We start from the raw sequence: 19,351 nt of genomic DNA on the forward strand, positions 1-19,351 counted from the left end.
CAGAATCTAATGCTTATCTAACTAGATTGCTTACTGACTTTTTACAGGAGTTCTGACCTGCATTCCTGCTCTGGTCCTGGCAAAAGCATCACACAGACAGAGAGAACCCTTTGTTTCTCCCCCGCCCTCCAGCTTTGAAAGTATCTTGTCTCCTCATTGGTCATTTTGGGTCAGGTGCCAGAGAGGTTATCTTAGCTTCTTAACCCTTTACAGGTGAAAGGGTTTTTCCTCTGGTCAGGAGGGATTTAAAGGTGTTTACCCTTCCCTTTATATTTATGACAGGCCCCACACTACAGAAAGGATGTAGACAAATTGGAGAGAGTTCAGCAGAGGGCAACGAAAATAATTAGGGGACTGGGGCATATGACTTACAAGGAGAAGCTGAGGGAAGTGGGCTTGTTTAGTCTGCAGAAGAGAAGAGTGAGGGGGGATTTGACAGCAGCATTCAACTACCTGAAGGGGGGTTCCAAAGAGGATGGAGCTCTGCCGTTCTCAGTGGTGGCAGATGACAGAAAAAGGAGCAATGGCCTCAAGTTGCAGTGGAGGGAGGTCTAGGTTGGCTATTAGGAAACACTGTTTCACTAGGAGGGTGGTGAAGCACTGGAATGGGTTACCTAGGGAGGTGGTGGAATCTCCATCCTTAGAGGCTGTTAAGGCCCAGCTTGACAAAGCCCTGGGATGATTTAGTTGGTGTTGGTCCTGCTTTGAGCAGGGGGTTGGACTAGATGACCTCCTGAGGTCTCTTCCAACCCTAATCTTCTGTGAGTCTATGATTCTATGAAAAGTTTTACTGACAAAAGTATTAGTGTAGACATAGCCTAATACAGTGATCCAGGAATGCAAATTTGTTACTGGCATGGTGACATCTAATTATAGAGTATACCACCAGTTTGGAGTGTCTGTCCTTTTTTTTGACAATCTGACCTGAGATTGGCACTCTCAGTTGCGAGGCACTCCAGACAGCGTGACAAGGGTATTTCTATGCAGCCCTTGGCAATGAGTCTTCCAGCCCAGGTTGATGGACTTGGGTTTCAGAGGCTACCCGGGTTTCAGGGACTCACGTTAGTGGTCAAAGAGCTGTTCTGAGAGCATTTTGAAGTTGTGGCTTGTGCTCTGAATCCCACCCTCCTCCCTAAGCTTCAGAGCCTGAAGTCCAGCCAAAGACACAACATCTACATAGCTATTTTTAGCATGATAGCATGAGCCCAAGTCTACTGACCCAGTCTGGGAGGCTTGCTACCACGAGCTGCAAAAACATAACCCAAGTCTCTCACTGTCAAGCAACAAGATGATATCTTTTCTGGATGAGATTACAAGAGAACAGGGTCATTATAAGGCATTTGACTTCATACGGCACAACATTTTGATTAAAAAATGAGAATGGTATAAAATTAACATGGCACATGTTAAATGGATTAAAAGCTGGCTAACATGTTGGTCTAAAAAAATTATTGTACACAGGGAATCATCATCGAACGGGTGTGTTTCCTGTGGGGTTCTGTAGGGATCAGTTCTTAGCCCTATACTATTTAACATCTTTATTAAACAAACAATGTGCTTTTTAATATGATTAAATGTAAACATACACGTCTAGGAACAAAGAATGTAGGCCATGTTTACAGGATGGAGGACTCTATTGTGGGAAGCAGTGGCTCTGAAAAAGATTTGGGATTTGTGTTGGATAATCAGCTGAACATGAGCTCCCACGGCAACACTGTGACCAAAAATGTTAATGCAATCCCTGGGTGCATAAACAGGGGCATCTCAACGCAGAGTAGCGAGATCATTTTACCTCTATATTTGGCATCGGTGCAACCACTGCTAGAATACTGTGTCTAGCTCTCGTGCCCATAATTCAAGAAGGATATTGATAAATTGGAGAGGGTTCAGAGAAGAGCCATGAGAATGATTAAAGGATTAGAAAATATCCCTTATAGCAATAGACTCAAGGAGATCAACTTATTTAGCTTAACAAAGAGAAGGTTAAGGGGGTGACTTGGTTATAGTCTATGGGTACCTACATGGGGACCAAATATTTAATAATGGGTTCTTCACTCTAGCAGAGAAAGGTATAACATGATCCAATGGCTGGAAGTAGAAGCTAGATACATTCATAGAAACATTGAACCAAAGGGTTATAGAAGGGACTGCAAGGGTCATCTAGTCTAACCCCCTGCCAAGACACAGGATTTGTTGTGCCTAAACCACCCAAGACAGATGGTTATCCAGCCTCTTTTTATAAACCTCCAGTAAGGAGATTCCATGACTTCCCTAGGGAGTTTGTTCCACTGTCCTACTGTTCTTACAGTTAGGAAGATTTTCCTGAGATTTAATCTAAATCTGTTCTGCTGTAGTTTGAACCCATTGCCTCTTCTCCTGACTTCTGTGGCAAAAGGGAACAATTTTTCTCCATCTTTTTAATGGCAGCCTTTCATATATTTGAAGACCACTATCATGTATCCCCTTAAACTCCTTTTTTCCAAATTCAGACTGGAAATAGGGAGTCGGTTTTAACAGTGAGCGTAATTAACCATTGAAACAATTTACCAAGGTTTGTGGTGGATTCTCCATCACTGACCATTTTCAAATCACGATTGGATGTTTTTCTCAAAGATATACTTTAGGAACTATTTGGGGTGAATTCTAAAGCCTATGCATGTACAAGGTCAGACTAGATGATCACAATTCATGGGTTCATAGATTCCAAAGCCAGAATGGACAACTGTGATAAGTTAGTTTGACTTCCAGTATAACACAGGCTGTAAAACTTACCCAAAATAATTCTAACTCCCCATTCTCAATATATCTTCTGCTTTTGACAGAGACACTCATATCTTGGCATGCTCCTCATACTTTCCTCCTGAACTTTCAGAGCTCTCCTAGTTCTCCTTTTATCTCACTCACTACTCCTGCATTACCTTTTTTATGTATTTTTCCCATGCTTTCCTTCCATTCTCAGCTTTGTCCATAACCCGATCCTTTTCTCCCTGGGTTACCTCATTCAATTCCATTGGTTCAGCTACCAACTCTAAGCCAATGGCTCCCTAAATCTACTTCTCCATCTCTGATCTTTCACTTTATCTCCAATCTTGCATCTTTGTCTTTCCAAAATCTCCTCTTGGACACATCTCAGTCACTTAAGGAGCATCCTGCCAGATCATCCAATCTTTTCACCCAAACCATCTCCTCTTTTTTCCTTCCTTATCATCACTGATTACTCCACTTTCCTTTCCATAACTCAGGCTTGTAACACTTGTCATCATCTTAGATTCCAGGCTCTCATGCTTGCCACAGCCAGGTTCATGGTAAACCTTGTTACTTCCTCGTTATCTAAAATCCATCCTTTCCACTCTTACCTTGTGTTCTGCAACTTCTTCATCTCTGACATCCCCACATCTTCCTTTTCCCTGCGCCAGGCTATCCAAAATGTCATTGCTAATAGCCATCTTCCTCTTGATGCTCCTATTCCAACAACATCACTCCTTTCCTTGAATTCCTTCACTGCTTTCTCTCTCCCGCATCAAAATCAAACTCCTCATTCTTACCTTCAAGCCTTTTACCTTTTAAAAACTTCATACCTGCTTAAACCCTTATTCTTGTGCCCTGAGCTTTACACTTTTTTCATTCAACGCCTAAGTTTAGAGTTGCTCCTAAATTCCTGCATTTTCCTCCTTCAGCCCCACTTACTGAATAAATTGATCTTCTTACAAATAGTTTTTCTATACGTCCTGCATTTAAATTTTGAGAGTTTAACTTCAAGCATGCAGAGAAGGCATGCTGTATTTCTATACATTTCACAATGAGTGACATATATGACACTTTATAAATATCATTACCACATTATTACTACTGGTATGCACATCAAAATAATACTGTTCATAAGCCCAACTCAGCAATATAACTGTAGTAATAAAATATGTTTAAAAAACACTTGCCACAAAAAAATCCCATTAAACAGTTTCTACATGGATAAGAATGGTCATTAAAATGATGCATTAATAGCTCTCTCTGATTCACAGTATTTTACAATATTTACAGTACAGTGTACTATACTAAGAAAGTTCATAAGGAATTTCTAAAAAAGCGTTATGAGAAGGAAGGAGAGGACAGAACCACTAAAGTAACAGAAAGTATAACCTACCAAATATGTTGGTGGAATGTCCTTTCCTGGCAATGGGTTTGAGTTCATTATGCCCCCATCCATATTGCCTGTAATTTTCCCACGCATGTTTCATCATCTGAGGAAGGGAAATATTAGATTCAGTTAATATGGATTACTCATATGATGCAGTTTTACAAGCTAGTTCCTTATCTGAACATTTCTGTGCCTGAAGCTCGCTACAGCATATTGATGGTTATTCTGACTCTATTTCTATCAGTTACGATAGGCAGACTATATAGTACGAACAGTCTTTGATCCAAAAAATCTCAACAGTATCTAAAATACTCCAGTAAAGAGGAGTGATGCATTGTACATGCTACAGCAGTGTCAAAAGACAAAAAACTGAGAGCACAAATAGTAACTTAAGTCAATTTAATTTCAATGGAGGTATTAGGGGCTCAGACTTTCTGAAATTCAGGCCGCTGATTTCAGTGCCTATATATGGACTCAGGAGCCTAAGCACAATGCACATTTTTAAAAATCTTGGCCTAAATCTGACTAACTTGCCTAAGCAATAATATGACAACAATCTACAAATATCTGAAGGGTGTACACTTCCAGGAGAGCAAGGAGGAATTATTTAGGGCTTGCCAACAGAGCAAGTTACTATGTGGCAAGGCAGGTCATACCTTGCCTATAGCACACCAGTTTGCCACGCAAAATGAGGGGAGGTTGCCACAAATTCCTAAAGTTGGCTTCCCAGTAGGAAAACACTTGAGAAACAATGCTAGAAAATATTCTGTAGGGGACAACCCTGCATTGACCCATGGGAAGTGGATTAGATGATCTAATCCTGTTGGATTTATCCATCTTTAGCTCCATGATACATATATTTAAAAAACAGATGAATAATACATCAAAGGTGAAGAGAGGAGAGCTCCAGTTCATTACAGTTCACAATTTGTGTTAGACATTCTGGTAATGATTTGTAGAGCATTAATAGACACACAATGCTGTACAGTAGGTGAACTGTGCAAAACAAACAGCAGACTCATGACCTAATAATAAAAATAATACTTAGCATTTATACAGAACTTTACACATTCCAACTGACATAAATACACAACAGCCAATTAGTAATCATAACATTTATGTAAAGTTGGTAAGTAACACTATCCCTTTTTAAAGATAAGGAAACACAAAGAGTGAGTGAATGTGTAAATTTCTCTAACAATCCCCTTTTAAAAGCACCAACAAGCAACATACAAATGAACTCAGTTTTTTACACTCATGCATAAAATTGGTTTTATCTACTTAAGATGGAACACATATCCTTCTTACTGTGTCCCCCTCCCTCTGTGGGTTTGTAATTCCTTCTTTAAATATTACTTGCTCTCCATTTAACAAAGAGTGAGCTTTGTTTTCACGTGGGTTGGGAATTTCTAAAGTGTCTAAGAAACTCAGGAACTATTTAACAGACATTTGGCTGTTTCTTTTCTTTAAGAATGCCTTTAACTCTGCCTATATTGGCTCCAACTCAATTTCTGCAATATATTCCAAATAGATTCAGCCTAATGGTAGCTTGTTAGCATTGGCTACATTGTTCTGGAAGAATGGAATGATTTAAATAATTCATCTGATTTAACTCAGATTGGGACTTTGGCAAAATTATACATCCTGGGTTTTTTTTAATAGGGTATAATCTTTGAATTTTACAAAGCTGATGTAGACAAAAAACTCAATGTTGAAAATTAAGGCCCTGATCCTGCAAAAACTTAAACTGGTACATAACTTCACTCACATAGAAACCAGTGTTCTTAAAATTAAGCATGTGCATAAATGTTTGCAGCATCAGGGGCTAAAATTGTTTTTTAATTAAAAATGTCTCTTAGTGTCATAAAATCTTTGCGACTTCAAAACTAAATTGCTTCAGTATTAACAATGAAAAGTTATTTCATTATACATTAACAAAACTATTGTGAACTTTTTATACACCGGCACAAATGTTCAAAATCAGGGGCCTAAAATTTGGCTCCTAAACCTATACTTACGCACCAAAAAGTGGGATTTTTAAAGTAGGAATTCAGTATATCGGGAGGTGACGTTGGTTGCAAAGAGAGCATAGACTATTTGCTTATCAATTTTGTTCCTGAGTTTGTGTAATTCTTACAGTAAGGATGCTAATTAACACCTGGACTTGCATTTTTCAGAATGGATGAGCATTTTAAATGTGAAAATTATTACTGGAAAAAAGGTCTATATAAAAACTGAAATTTGACTAACAATTAGAAAACTAATTTTAAAAAGTACACAGTATGCACTTTAGCAATTTAAGACTATAAAATTAGAGGAAAGTAAAGAGCTAGAAACATAGTAAATAAAAAACTGTTTTAAATGTTTTAAAATGATTCTTCATTAAAAAACAAAACAAAACATGATTTTTATCTGCTCTGTACTTTGATCTGACCAGCAACCCAGAGTAAAGGGCAGAACCCTCTGAAATAGCTCATTTTTTCTGAAAGTCATCAACAACAGCTTGAAGTTGCTACTATTCTGTGGGATTTAAATAGTACAAATCTTAAAAATATCTTTGAAAATAGACTTATACCTTTAAATATACAGAGAATCTTTCGAAGATCAGATTAGCAAATTCCAGGTTGTGCCTGATACAATTTATATTAAAGCAAGGACAACTAAACAGAACTACATGAAAGTCAAAATTTGCCAAAATAAAAAAAATTTTAAAAAGAGAAACACTGGAACAACAGGACATAGGAGAACAAACAGAATACAACAAAATGCCTTTAGACTATCACAACAGCAACAATATTTTATTTTAATTTATTTGAGAGATTGAGACCATAGCTCCAAGAACTAGGACAACCTTTTTTTGGTCAGACCAACAATTTTGAAATCTTAAGTGCTCATGAACAAGTGATCAGAAAAGTTTCTCACACTAAATGGGACCATGATCTAAAGCCCAGTGAAGACAATGCAAGTCTCTAAATGTATTTCAGTGGTTTTTGGATCAAGTCCCAATATTGCAGCTAGTCTAAAATTACCTGCACAGAATACATCACTCATGTGAAATGAAAGTCTCCATAATTCAAAACGCTCATCCTCCTCTAAAGTGGTATGGAACCATTCACTATCCATTGTTCAAAAGGTTCTGTACTACTTTAACATCCTATTTCTATCATACAGTAATTACATAACTTCTTCCCAAAGGTGGATTTATAGAGTATATTACTGCTCATCCCCAAAAGCAAGCAAAGGTTTTAAAAAACAGATATGTCTTTCCAAAGAGCTTAAAGTCTCCCTCTGAACATGAAATAGGGAATAAGTAAAGCCATTACACAGTATGCAAGAGAGACACTGTTCCCAGAAGAGGTAAGTTTTGTTCAATCAATATCTTGCTGTGGTTCCATTTCTGGATATGAAAGATTTCTAAAAGAGGAGAGAGTCTGAAGAGACATAACAAAGAGGAATAAAATGAAATTGTTGTCCTACTTTCCTATGTGAAAGTGTCTTAGTGATAGATACAAGAAAGGGAGGAACAAAAAATCAAGGCAGTTTCTAAAAAATCAAATGAGACAGCAATCTCCATTTTAAGTATAATGAGTGAACAGAGTGGTACAAAAAGAGTGGTTATGACTTCTGGGCTGGAATTTATCTAGGGTGAGCAGCAAGAGAAAAATTAGGAAAAATATATACGTTGTAGCACAGCAGCAGTCAAAGTGCAGCTCATGGCTGCTCACATCTTTAATATGAAGGTACAGCATATGTCAATTCTACTCTTAGGATACAATGCTCTATCTTAATCCAATAAACCAGGCTCTGGGCTATGCCTGAGCCATTAAACATTCTCCTGGGAGTATCCCTTTTAGCATACCACAACCCCACGGGGTCAGACTTTTCCACAAGCATAGGCTAACATAGCCACAGTGCCTCTCAGACTGGCCCTTTGGGCTCCAGCACCACCTGTTTCTCAACATTAGCTCTGAAAGGCAAGTCTGCCTGAGCTAGACTTGTGACTTTTTACACCCTTCAGACACCAATACATATCAGTAAGCACTTGCAGCAATATCAGGCAGGCTTTTCAAACCAGGTTCAGTTTTAATAGTCAACTGGAATAGAGCATCAGGAAGTACTTAGGTTATCAAAGAGTTGTTACTGGCAGAAGCCAGGACTCTACCAAGCCCTCCTTCAGCAGAATCCATCTTGGCTCACTCTCTCTGTTCCTTTGACTCTGAGTCCCAAATGACAGCTGTGTGTCTGAGAGCCCTGACACATTCAATCCATTGTTCTTCAGCTAGTCTTTTTTGCTCTGCTTTCTGGCAGAGAGGTGGGTGGAAGTAACTTACTTTAAAAGTTAATCTTCCATCATTGAGATTTCTGTTGTCTCTATAGTCTTCCATTAACCGTTGATTCCAGCCAGCTCCTTATGGCACATTCATACCACACCAGACAGCTGTGACCCAAACACCTCAGCTCCTTCTCTCTGTTCCAGGAGAAGCATTTTAATTGTTCTGCATCCAGGGGGTAACACCACCAACTCAAATGGGTCAGCTGAGACCCATACTGTTAATAAAATATTACAAAAAATTCCCACTTTTATCACAAGCCTGATTCTGATAAAGTTTTGCAAGGCCTCAGGATTGCTAATAAAATCATGCTCTGTGTATATAATATTCCTAGCAAACAAGCTGCAAGTAAGAGACAGAAGCTTTCTCTTATTATCTTTGCTATTCTTTTCTCTCTACCTTTATGTCAATCATTTGTTGTTGTTTTTTTAAGGAAACAAAATGACACAAACCACTGCCACTCAAAATCTGCTACCAAAACAATAACTAACCTTTTTTTCCTCTGACAAGGACATTTAAAATCACCTTTAATACCACCTAAAATACGGAGAGGTGAGGAAATTTCTTTTTAAAGACTTTATACAGCTAAAAGAGATAAGGGAAATAGTACAAGTTTCACCAAATGCTTTAACTTTTTTAAAAAATTCATGAGACAAGGGTGAGGTAATATCTTTTATTGGACCAACTTCTGTTGGAGACACACAAGCTTTCAAGCTTACACAGAGCTTGAAGAAGAGACCTGTGTAAGCTTGAAAGCTTGTCTCTCTCACCAACAGAAGTTGATCCAATAAAATATAGTACCTAAACCACCTTGTCTCTCTAATATCGTGGAACCAACACAGCTACAACAGTGCATACAACATTTTTTATTCATGTTTAATAAAAGGTTAACTATTGACTGTTGTTTGCAAGTCTGTGCAAACCCAGACTATTCTTAACTCAGATAGTTCTCTGAAAACATCCACTTCAATGTGCAGTGGCAGTCAAAAAGCTAACGGAATGTTGGGAATCATTAGAAAAAGGATAGATAATAAGACAGAAAATATCATATTGCCTCTAGATAAATCCATGGTACTCCCACATCTTGAATACTGCGTGCAGATGTGGTCGCCTTATCTCAAAAAAGATATATTGGAAATAGAAAAGGTACAGAGAAGGCCAACAAAAATTATTACAGGTATGGAACAGCTTCCGTATGAGGAGAGATTAATAAGACTAGGACTTTTCAGCTTAAAAAAGAAATGACTACAGGGGGATATGATAGAGCTCTAGCATGACTGGTGTGGAGAAAGTAGATAAGGATGTGTTATTTACTCCTCAAAACACAAGAACTAGGGGTCACCAAATGAAATTAAGAGGCAGCAAATTTAAAACAAACAACAGGAAGGATTTCTTCACACAACGCACATATAGGCAGCAAGTTATATGGGCCCGTAGTGCCCGTGCTCCACCAATATTCAGGAACATGGGCCAGGCTCCACCAATCTTTGGGCTTATATTTTCAGAGCTGTTCCGTCCATAGGACAGACCAGGGCAACCAGCGGGGCAGGGATGAGCAGGGTGGGCTGGGGCCAGGTCACTCGCTGCTGCTGGTGCCAGGCCCCCCACTAGCCCTCCAGGCCACCCTGGACCCCGCATCCCCCTGAAGCACGGGGCTCCCCAAAGCACAGGGACCAGGGCAGTTGCCCCGGGCCGTCCTATGGACGGGACGGCTCTGCTTGGACCCATTCTGGGCACCACCAAAAATTATACAAACCTGGCGCCCATGAATTCACAGTCAACCTATGGAACTCTTTGTCAGAGGATGTTGTGAAGGTCAGGACTATAACAGGATTCAAAAAAGAACTAGATAAGTTCATGGAGGATAGGTGCATCAATGCTTATTAGCCAGGATGGGTAGGGATGCAAAACCATGCTCTGAAGTGTTCCTAGGCTCTATTGCCAGAAGCTGAGAATGGGCAATGGGGAATGAATCACTCTCTGATTATCTGTTCTGTTTATTCCTTCTGAAGCACCTGGCATTGGCCACTATTGGACGACAGGATACTGGCTAGCATGGCCGTTCTTATGGTTTTATGTAATGTTGTAACAATAAACAAGCATTTTAAAAACACCTTAACTCCTGCAGCTTGAGATAGGGACAGCAGAGCATTCCGAAAAGTAGGGGGGCCCCCAGCCCTCCCCAGGCCTCGCCCCTGCCCCTCCTCTTCCCCCCAAGGCCTTGCCCCTACCCCCTCCTCCGCCTGAGGCCCTGCCCTGCCCTTTTCCCCCTAAGCCCCACCCCAGGCGAAGTCGGAAGGTGGAGCAGGGCCAAGGGGCTGAAAGCAGCCCCCTTCCCATGTCCCCACCCTCTGGGCCCTCCCCCAGTGCAGGCGGAGGGACCCAGACTCCCCACAGCTGCCTGCGCAGCTCTTACCTAGACTCAGCTCCAGTCAGGGGGCAGGGTCTCGGAACTGCAGCCCAGCCACGGTAAGAGCCGCACAGGCAGCTGTGGAGAGCTGTGACATGTACCCTCCACCTACCCTGGGTGGCGGACCTGGGGGGCAGGGTCATGGGTGCTCAGGCTCCCCACAACGCAGGCGGGTGGAGGGTCCGCCACGGCTCCCCACAGCCACCCACGCAGCTCTTACCGTGGCCAGGCTGCAGCTCCAAGGCCCTGCCCCCCGACCGGAGCTGGGTCTAGGTAAGAGCTGCGCGGGCAGCTGGCGTGGACCCTCTACCTCCATCTGCCCTGGGTGGGGAGCCCAGGGGTGGGGACACAGAGGGGAAGATGGCAGAGTCCGCCATGGTGAAAAGTGGGAGGGCCATGGCGCCCTGTTCTGGCACCACTGGCTTGAGATACAAATTTACCAACAGAGCAGATATCCCTTGTCTTAATGGAAACACCTTAAAATTTGTTAGTCTGCTGCAGGTAAGTCACCTTAGAATCATAGAATATCAGGGTTGGATGGGACCTCAGGAGCTCATCTAGTCCAACCCCCTGCTCAAAGCAGGACCAATCCCCAATGGCCCCCTCAAGGATTGAACTCACAGCCCTGGGTTTAAGCAGGCCAATGCTCAAATCACTGAGCTATCCCTCCTCCCCGACAACATCATTAACATTTACACTAATAACTTTGAAATGCAATATAATCAGAAATGAAGTCTATTACACCCTCTGGCATAAAAAATTTGCTTAATGAACATTATGCATATATTCTAAAGGGTTGCTATGGGAGATACAGAAGAGAGTTTAGCAAAAGTTATGCAAATAAGCCTGACACTTTGTGGCATTTCTGCTATCTTAAAAAATACACCATTGCTCTCCAATAATGGTCTCAACTGGTAAATTTACACAGTACCTTAGTTCTCAATTGCATTAAACTATAAAAATCTATCCATCTCTATCTATTTTAGGGTTTTATGTTGGCAGCCCTTGCCTTAGTAGCTGAGTATCCTCCACATAAAACATACAGCAATAGCAAAGTCCCTAGAGGACTTCATAGAATCTCTGGCTCTCTTCTATTTTGGGGATGAAAACTTTACTTTGGGTTATTTTGTTTGTAGGTTGATTTGCAGGGAGGTTGGGGGGGGGACTTCCCCAGGAAAACCTGGCTTCCAAAGATAGTGTGTAAAGTACATAACCATTTTGTTTTGTATAAATCACATGCAGTGAGTTTTACACATTGTAAATGCTTAATAGATCAGAAGGGATCCTTGTGATCACCTAATCTGTATAACACAAAGTCATAGGACTTCCCTGAATTAATTCCTGTTTGAACTAGAGCATGCCTTTTAGAACAATATCCAGTCTTGATTGAAAAAGTGCCATGATGGACAATCCACTATATCATTAAATAAGTTGTTTTAATGGATAATTACTGTTAAAAATCTGTGTCTTATTTCCAATATTAACTTGTCTAGCTTCAACGTCCAGCCACTGGATCTTTTTATAACTTTCCCTGCTAAACTGAAGAACCCATTTTGTTCACCATGTAGATACTTATAAATTGTGATCAAGTCTCCCCTTAACTTTCAGTTGTACTGTTCAGAAATAAGTTATTTCTTTTCATCAGCTTCTGTGTGTTAAAATTTGAGCCACTGACATTGATGGGTTTAGTAATATGTTACAAGTGCAAGAGCATATGCTCAATCTCCAGACAACCTAAGAGGGCTTGAGCTTTCTATAATTACAATTACTAACAACTTGAATAAGTCATTTCATTTAAAAAATGCTCTCAGATAGACTCACAATCCTCTTCAGATGCAGGTTCTTTCAGTTACCAATCAAAGCAAACTGTCTAGCAACTTATTTCCCATACTGTGGAAAAACAAGTCTTTTTTTCCTTTTTCTGTACAAACAGAAATCCAAATGATCACTCAAGGTTAAAAGTTTCCCATAGTTGTGGATGACAGATTGCCAAGTATAAAGTTAGTATTTTGTTCGCTAAGTGAGGAAATTTATCTACTATGAAAGTTACATTTTAAACTATCAGGTGTATATTAGCTCACATAGCCTCCCTTAGTGAGCTCATTCCTACAGAGAGCGGGGACCCAAATATTGCCCAGAGCCACCCCTAATTTGCATGTACTCCACAAGATGCTAATCATACTTTTAACTTTCACACTTGAAAATTATATATACCCATAAAAATTAAAGTTTATCACATACAATGCTGTATCTTGATTTAAAAAAACAACAACAATCTTCTTTGTATACTGGACACCTAATCTCTGCTGACTTCATCTCTACAGTAAACAGGCCTCACTGAACTCCAGGAGGCTACATGTAGCGTGTGGCCATGTTTAGCATGTTGGCTATCCCATACTTGTGTCTGGAGAATCAAGAATCTTTTGAAAGTGTGCAAATTTAAAATGATTCCTTCTCCTGTGCTGTCTCTGTACATATATGGCTTTATTCTTTTTTACATTTAAAAACAGAGAAAAAGGAAAATTACTGCACTGTGAGCTCAACATCATTTTAAAAAAGGACAAAGACCAGAGAAGCAAGTTACACAATATATACAGAGTAACATAAAACACTAGCAAAACACTAGTAATAATATATAGGGTTGTTTCTTTATAAAAGCCAGTGTCCTAAAATTTAAAACAAAGATGAGCAACACTGAAGTACCTACATGGGGAACACAATTTTGATAATATAGGTCACTTCAGTCTAGCAGACTGAGCATGTGGGCAAGACCCACCAGGCAGATACCTGGGAAAGAATTCTCTGTAGTAACTCAGACCCCTCCCCATCGAATGTCCTGTCTCCAGCAATTGGGGATTTTTGCTACTGGCAGTCACCAATGGGCCACATGCCATTGTAGGCAATCTCATCACACCATCCCCTCCATAAACTTATCAAGCACAGTCTTGAAGCCAGTTAGGTTTTTTGCCCCACCTGCTCCCCTTGGAAGGCTGTTCCAGAACTTCACACCTCTGCTGGTTAGAAACCTTTGCCTAATTTCGCAAGTGTCTTGCATCAAGGTTTTTTCTCTAGCTCACAACTAATTTTTGTGCCTCTTCTCTGCACCATCTCCAATTTTTCAGTATCCTCTGTGATGTTCATCATTGCTGAGAGCAAGGATGAAAAAGTCAGGGGGACACAGGTGACATTCTTGTCCACCCTGCTGGCAAAGGATAAGGGCCTAAGCAGAGACAGACTCATCCTCGAGTTGAATACATGACTGCACATATGGTGTTGACAGGAGGGCTTTGGCTTCCTTGACCATGGGATGCTGTTCCATGAAGGACTCCTGGGCAGAAATGGGGTCCACCTAAAGAAGGGGAGGAGCACATTGGGATACCGACTCACCAACACAGCAAGACAGACTTTTAACTAGTTTCAAAGTGGGTGGATGACAAAAGCCCACAGATGAGTATACAAAGATGACCTTGACAGATTCCCAGAATTTGGGGAACTGGGGGGAAATGGAAAATTTCAATAGGGTCATATAAGCAACAAGGAAAACAGTGGATGAATGTGCTCAACTTCTTAGATGTGTATACACAAATGCAAGGTACTATGGAGAATAAACAGGAAGTACTGTATCAGAGGGGTAGCCGTGTTAGTCTGGATCTGTAAAAGCGGCAAAGAGTCTGTTAGTCTATAAGGTGCCACAGGACTCTTTGCCACTTTTACAGGAAGTACTGGAAGTCTTAGTACACAAGCTAAATTATGACTTAATTGATATCACAGAAACATCATGGGATAAATCTCATGACTGGATTATTGGTATAGAAAGTACACCTTGCTCGGGAAGAAAGTCTCTGGGTGAAGATAAAAGGGATGGGGGGAAACAGGGGCAATGTCATTGCAGAGGTCTACCACAGACCACCAAATAAGGAGGAGGTAGGTCAGACATTTCTAGAACAAATAACAGAAATATCCAGAACACAAGACCAGGTAGTAATGGAGGACTAACTATCCAGACATCTACTGGAATAATAATACAGCAAAACATAAAAATGTCCAATAAGTTCTTAAAATTTGTTGGAACAACTTTTTGTTTCAGAAGGTAGAAGACGTAATTAGGGGGAACGTTCATTTTATGCTTGATTCTGACTAAGAGGGAGGAATTGCTTGTGAATCTCAAGGCGGAAGGCAACTTGGATGAAAGTGAATCATGAAATGATAGACTTCTTGAGTCTATGGAAGGGAAGGAGTGAGAGCAGCAGAATAAGGACAATGGACTTCAAAAAAGCAGACAACAAACCCAGAGACCTGGTAAGTGAGGTCCCATGGGAAGAAAATCTAAGGCAAAAAGGAGTACAGAAAAGTTGGCCATTAGACAATATTAAAGGTATAACAGCAAGCTATCCCAATGCAAAGGAAAAACAGAAAGAATAGTAAAAGGCCAATGTGGCTGCATCAGGACCTCTTTAATGAACTGAAAATCAAAAGGAATCCTACAGAAAGTGGAAGCACGGACAAATTGCTAAGGATGAATACCAAAGAATAGCACAAGCATGTAGGGACAAAATCAGAAAGGCTAAGGCTCAAAATGAATTACACCAAGCAAGGTACATAAAAGGCAATTAGAAGAGGTTATATAAATACATTAGGAACAAGAGAAAGATGGTACTTAGGCAAGGAATCACTATTCTGTAGTGAAGGAGACTTGTCTGCAGGAACTCATTTGCTAGAGAGTGTGTAGTGAATGAGGTAGGGGACTGCAGTAAGAGAAAAATTTAACCATGAGATCAAAGAGTTGAAGTTTTCCTGGAGAACTGGATTATTTCCTTGCCTCTGTCACAAGGCTCCTACATGATGCTGGGCAAGTCACTTACAATTAGTGGCGACCTAGGAAAAGTTTGGTGTGTTTTCCTCATTTTCTGTGACCTCACTTTGAGACACCTGGGATCTGAAGTGCTGAACACTCAGAGTTGCAAGTGAAGTGAATAGAAACTATGCTTTGAATGTATAAAGAGCTATAAAATGCTAAGTACTCTAAAAAAAAATCAAGTCCTAGGAGTCCCAAGTTGGGTACCCAAAATTAGGGAAGATTTTAAAAAATGGACCTTATTCTATTAAGATTATTATTGTCATGTTTATGGAACCCAGCTGAGATTGGGACCCCACTGAGATAGCCACGGTACGAACACAGAGTAGTAGATAGTCACCGTGCCAGAAGCTTACAATCTAAATAGAGGAGACACAAAGGGTAAGGGGAAAGGAAACGTACAAGCAGAGAGAACTAAGTGGTGGTTTGCAAATGTCAAGTTGGTGCCATGATTTGTGTGTGTGTGTGTTTTGTTTGTTTTTATTCTTTTTGAAGGGTTTTTCTGGGATAGGGGTTATCTGAAGAGAGACAAGCAAAGCAAAGGTTGAAATTAAAGGAAGAGGGTAAGAAAAAGGGAGAAGGGAGAGGAAGAAGGGGAGGAGGAGGGCAGGGGTACTGAGGCTGATGCAAAAAGACTGAGGCAGGTGTTCAATGTGAGAGGAAACAGCCAATCAGCAGAGGGAAGAGAATGTCCAGAGTAAAAACTATAAAAAGCAGCCTATCTGTGCCTCAGTTCCCCATCTGTAAAGTAGGGATAATACCACATCTGACCTCAGACAGGTTTTGCAAAGATAAATTCATTAATATTTGTAAAACATTCAGATTCTACAGTGATGTGTCACAGAAAAGCCCAAGAATAAACTGGTAATTCTGTATTCAGTGCAGGTTTTGGATAGTGTGCAGTAAATAAGACATGTGGCCATAAAATGAATGATGAGGATAAAAAAGAAACATTGAATAGCTACCCATTCAGTGTGCACCATCTGTAGTCTGCACAGAAGGAGGTAGGCGCCCTGTGGGAAAAATGTTATGTGATCCTGTAATTAAAGGTTTTATAACAGTTCATATGCACAAGGAGGTTGAATTAAGGTTGCATCCAACTGTTGTCTATATTCTTATACTTAGGTTGTAGGTTCTTTGGGACAGGGACAGTCTCTGTTACATATTTTTACACGGCTAGCAGAATGGGGCTCTGGCATCTAGGTGCTACCATAATTCAAATGATATAACTTTAAAATCAATAAATCCAACATACTTGTTGATGATTTCTAGGACTTAGAAAAATTAGTGCTTTGTCACACTTCAAAATTTGTTATCATCTTTTGTTCATCTAGTCCAAACAATAGGGTGCAGAAAGCTCAAAGTAATCTCACTTGGGTCTCAGCAGAGAATTATGTACAGTACAAATACTGGATTCCAGTTTTAAACAAACAAATTTAATGTGGGAGTGTTGGAAAGTTTGCTGAAGTCAGTTTAATGCCCAAGAGAGGTCTAGAACTTGTTGCAAGCAAAACCTAGTTTACACTTTATGTTTTAATACATTAAACACTTCCCTTGCAAAGACTGACTTCAAATTAATTGTCAGTGTGGGAGAGGAGGGAAGATGGTAGTGTTTGTATCTGCATATGAGTGTGGTACATTAGTTTCAGATTAAAGAGTTTAAAGGGATTAACTCTTTGAATTACTTCTTTGCGGTGGTCTGTAGCTTTATAGTTGAGGATTCCCCTAAATTTACAGGGATTTTCCCTCCTGTTCACTTTCCCCAAAAAGATTCCCCGACAGCAGAGGGGCATGGAACACTTCTTCAGCTCAGAAGCTTGGGAGGCAGAGGGTGAAAAGCAGTGTAGGCAGCTACATAATTCTCCCTAAACTCTCGTTTCTCAGTCTCTGTTGAGAAACTGCTATTGCACACCTTCTTACGGAAGGCTGTGTAATAATTACCATAGTCTACCCAATGCCTGGAGTGAACTCAAGTGTGACTATTTTTTTAATAAAGACAACAGTACACTGGAAGAACTGCAGGAACAAACAAGAGTTCAAAGTAGGAAGCTTTTTAAAATGAGAAACAGTCATGTAAGTTCAACAAGCTAAAATGGATTTATTAATAATGTAAATCCATTCTCCTTTGAGCCCAAACTGCTGTCTTATAGTAAGCTAAATTCTGAGTATTTGGAAACAACAGTAAATATATTTTCTTTGGTTGAACAAATTTTGTGATGACAACCTCAAGCATAAAAAACAAATTAGTCAGGCTGCCCAAAATCAAGAGATTTTTTTTAAAAGAAGGGTAACTGATGTTCTTTGAGATTTGTTGTCCATATGTATTCTAGTCATAGTATTGTACACCCCCTAGCAATAGAGATTGGAAGTTTTTTTCTTGCTAGCAGTCCCCAGTTGGCCCTTATATGTTCAAGGAATAACCCCTGCTGAAGGGCATAAAGGGGCAAGGCAAACCAAGTGCCTCTCAGTTCCTTAACCCGCCAAAATCTTACAAGGACTTTCAATAATGGGGATGGGTCTTGGAATCCATATAGACCAGTGGTTCCCAAACTTTTTACTAAGTTGATCCACCAAGTGCATTGTCTTTTTTTGGGACCCACCCTTACATATATACTATATATACACACATGCGTGTGTGTGCCTGCTTTCCCCTCTGCTCCCCTTCTCAGCCCTCCAGCCCTCCTTTCTTTTTCAGATAGAAGAACGTGACTGGTAAAAATCCTCTTGCAGAGTTTGGCTGAGGAATAACTCTACCCAGAAGATCAAGACATTTAGGCTTCTTGTCCTTGAAAGTTATTTTGTAAAGTCATTGCATTGTGCACTCTTGAGCAGTGGTGACCTCCAAAGAATTGGGTGACACAGGGTATAAAACATCTCAAAGTCTTTAGTGGGAACTTGATATTTCCTATCAGCTTTCTTTGAGGTAGCTGCAATCATCGCTGGAGTAGGCCATAAACTTTGAGCTGGTTCCAATAAGCCATCATTTATGAGCATGGCTATTCTGTCAGGAGTAGAACAATGTAGAATATCTAAACTTTTATGAGATTTATCAGAAACCATTTGTGACAGTTTTCGGAGTGCCTAGGGCTGTGTTTCACCTTGTTACCCTATTGCGTCCAGCATGAGGGACACTTGCTTATACTTAGAATCATAGAATCATAGAATATCAGGGTTAGAAGGGACCTCAGGAGGTCATCTAGTCCAACCCCCTGCTCAAAGCAGGACCAATCCCCAATCAAATCATCCCAGCCAAGGCTTTGTCAAGCCTGACCTTAAAAACTTCCAGGGAAGGAGATTCTACCACCTCCCTAGGTAACGCATTCCAGTGTTTCACCACCCTCCTAGTGAAAAAGTTTTTCCTAATATCCAACCTAAACCTCCCCCACTGCAACTTGAGACCATTACTCCTTGTCCTGTCCTCTTCTACCACTGAGAATAGTCTAGAACCATCCTCTCTGGAACCACCTCTCAGGTAGTTGAAAGCAGCTATCAAATCCCCCCTCATTCTTCTCTTCCGCAGACTAAACAATCCCAGTTCCCTCAGCCTCTCCTCATAAGTCATGTGTTCCAGACCCCTAATCATTTTTGTTGCCCTTCGCTGGACTCTCTCCAACTTAACT

General features: G+C 40.5%; 1 protein-coding gene across 1 annotated transcript in view; it reads right to left on the minus strand.

Moving 5' to 3' along the window:
- Window positions 1-19,351, minus strand: part of MAN1A2 (mannosidase alpha class 1A member 2) — a 307,541-nt gene that overhangs the window by 222,210 nt on the left and 65,980 nt on the right. Inside the window, exon 3 of the mRNA XM_074975205.1 lies at window positions 4,142-4,238. Coding sequence (XP_074831306.1) covers window positions 4,142-4,238 — 97 coding nt within the window. The remainder of the gene's footprint in view (window positions 1-4,141; window positions 4,239-19,351) is intronic.

Source organism: Natator depressus, chromosome 1, assembly GCF_965152275.1.
Source record: "Natator depressus isolate rNatDep1 chromosome 1, rNatDep2.hap1, whole genome shotgun sequence".
Taxonomy (NCBI): Eukaryota; Metazoa; Chordata; order Testudines; family Cheloniidae; genus Natator; species Natator depressus.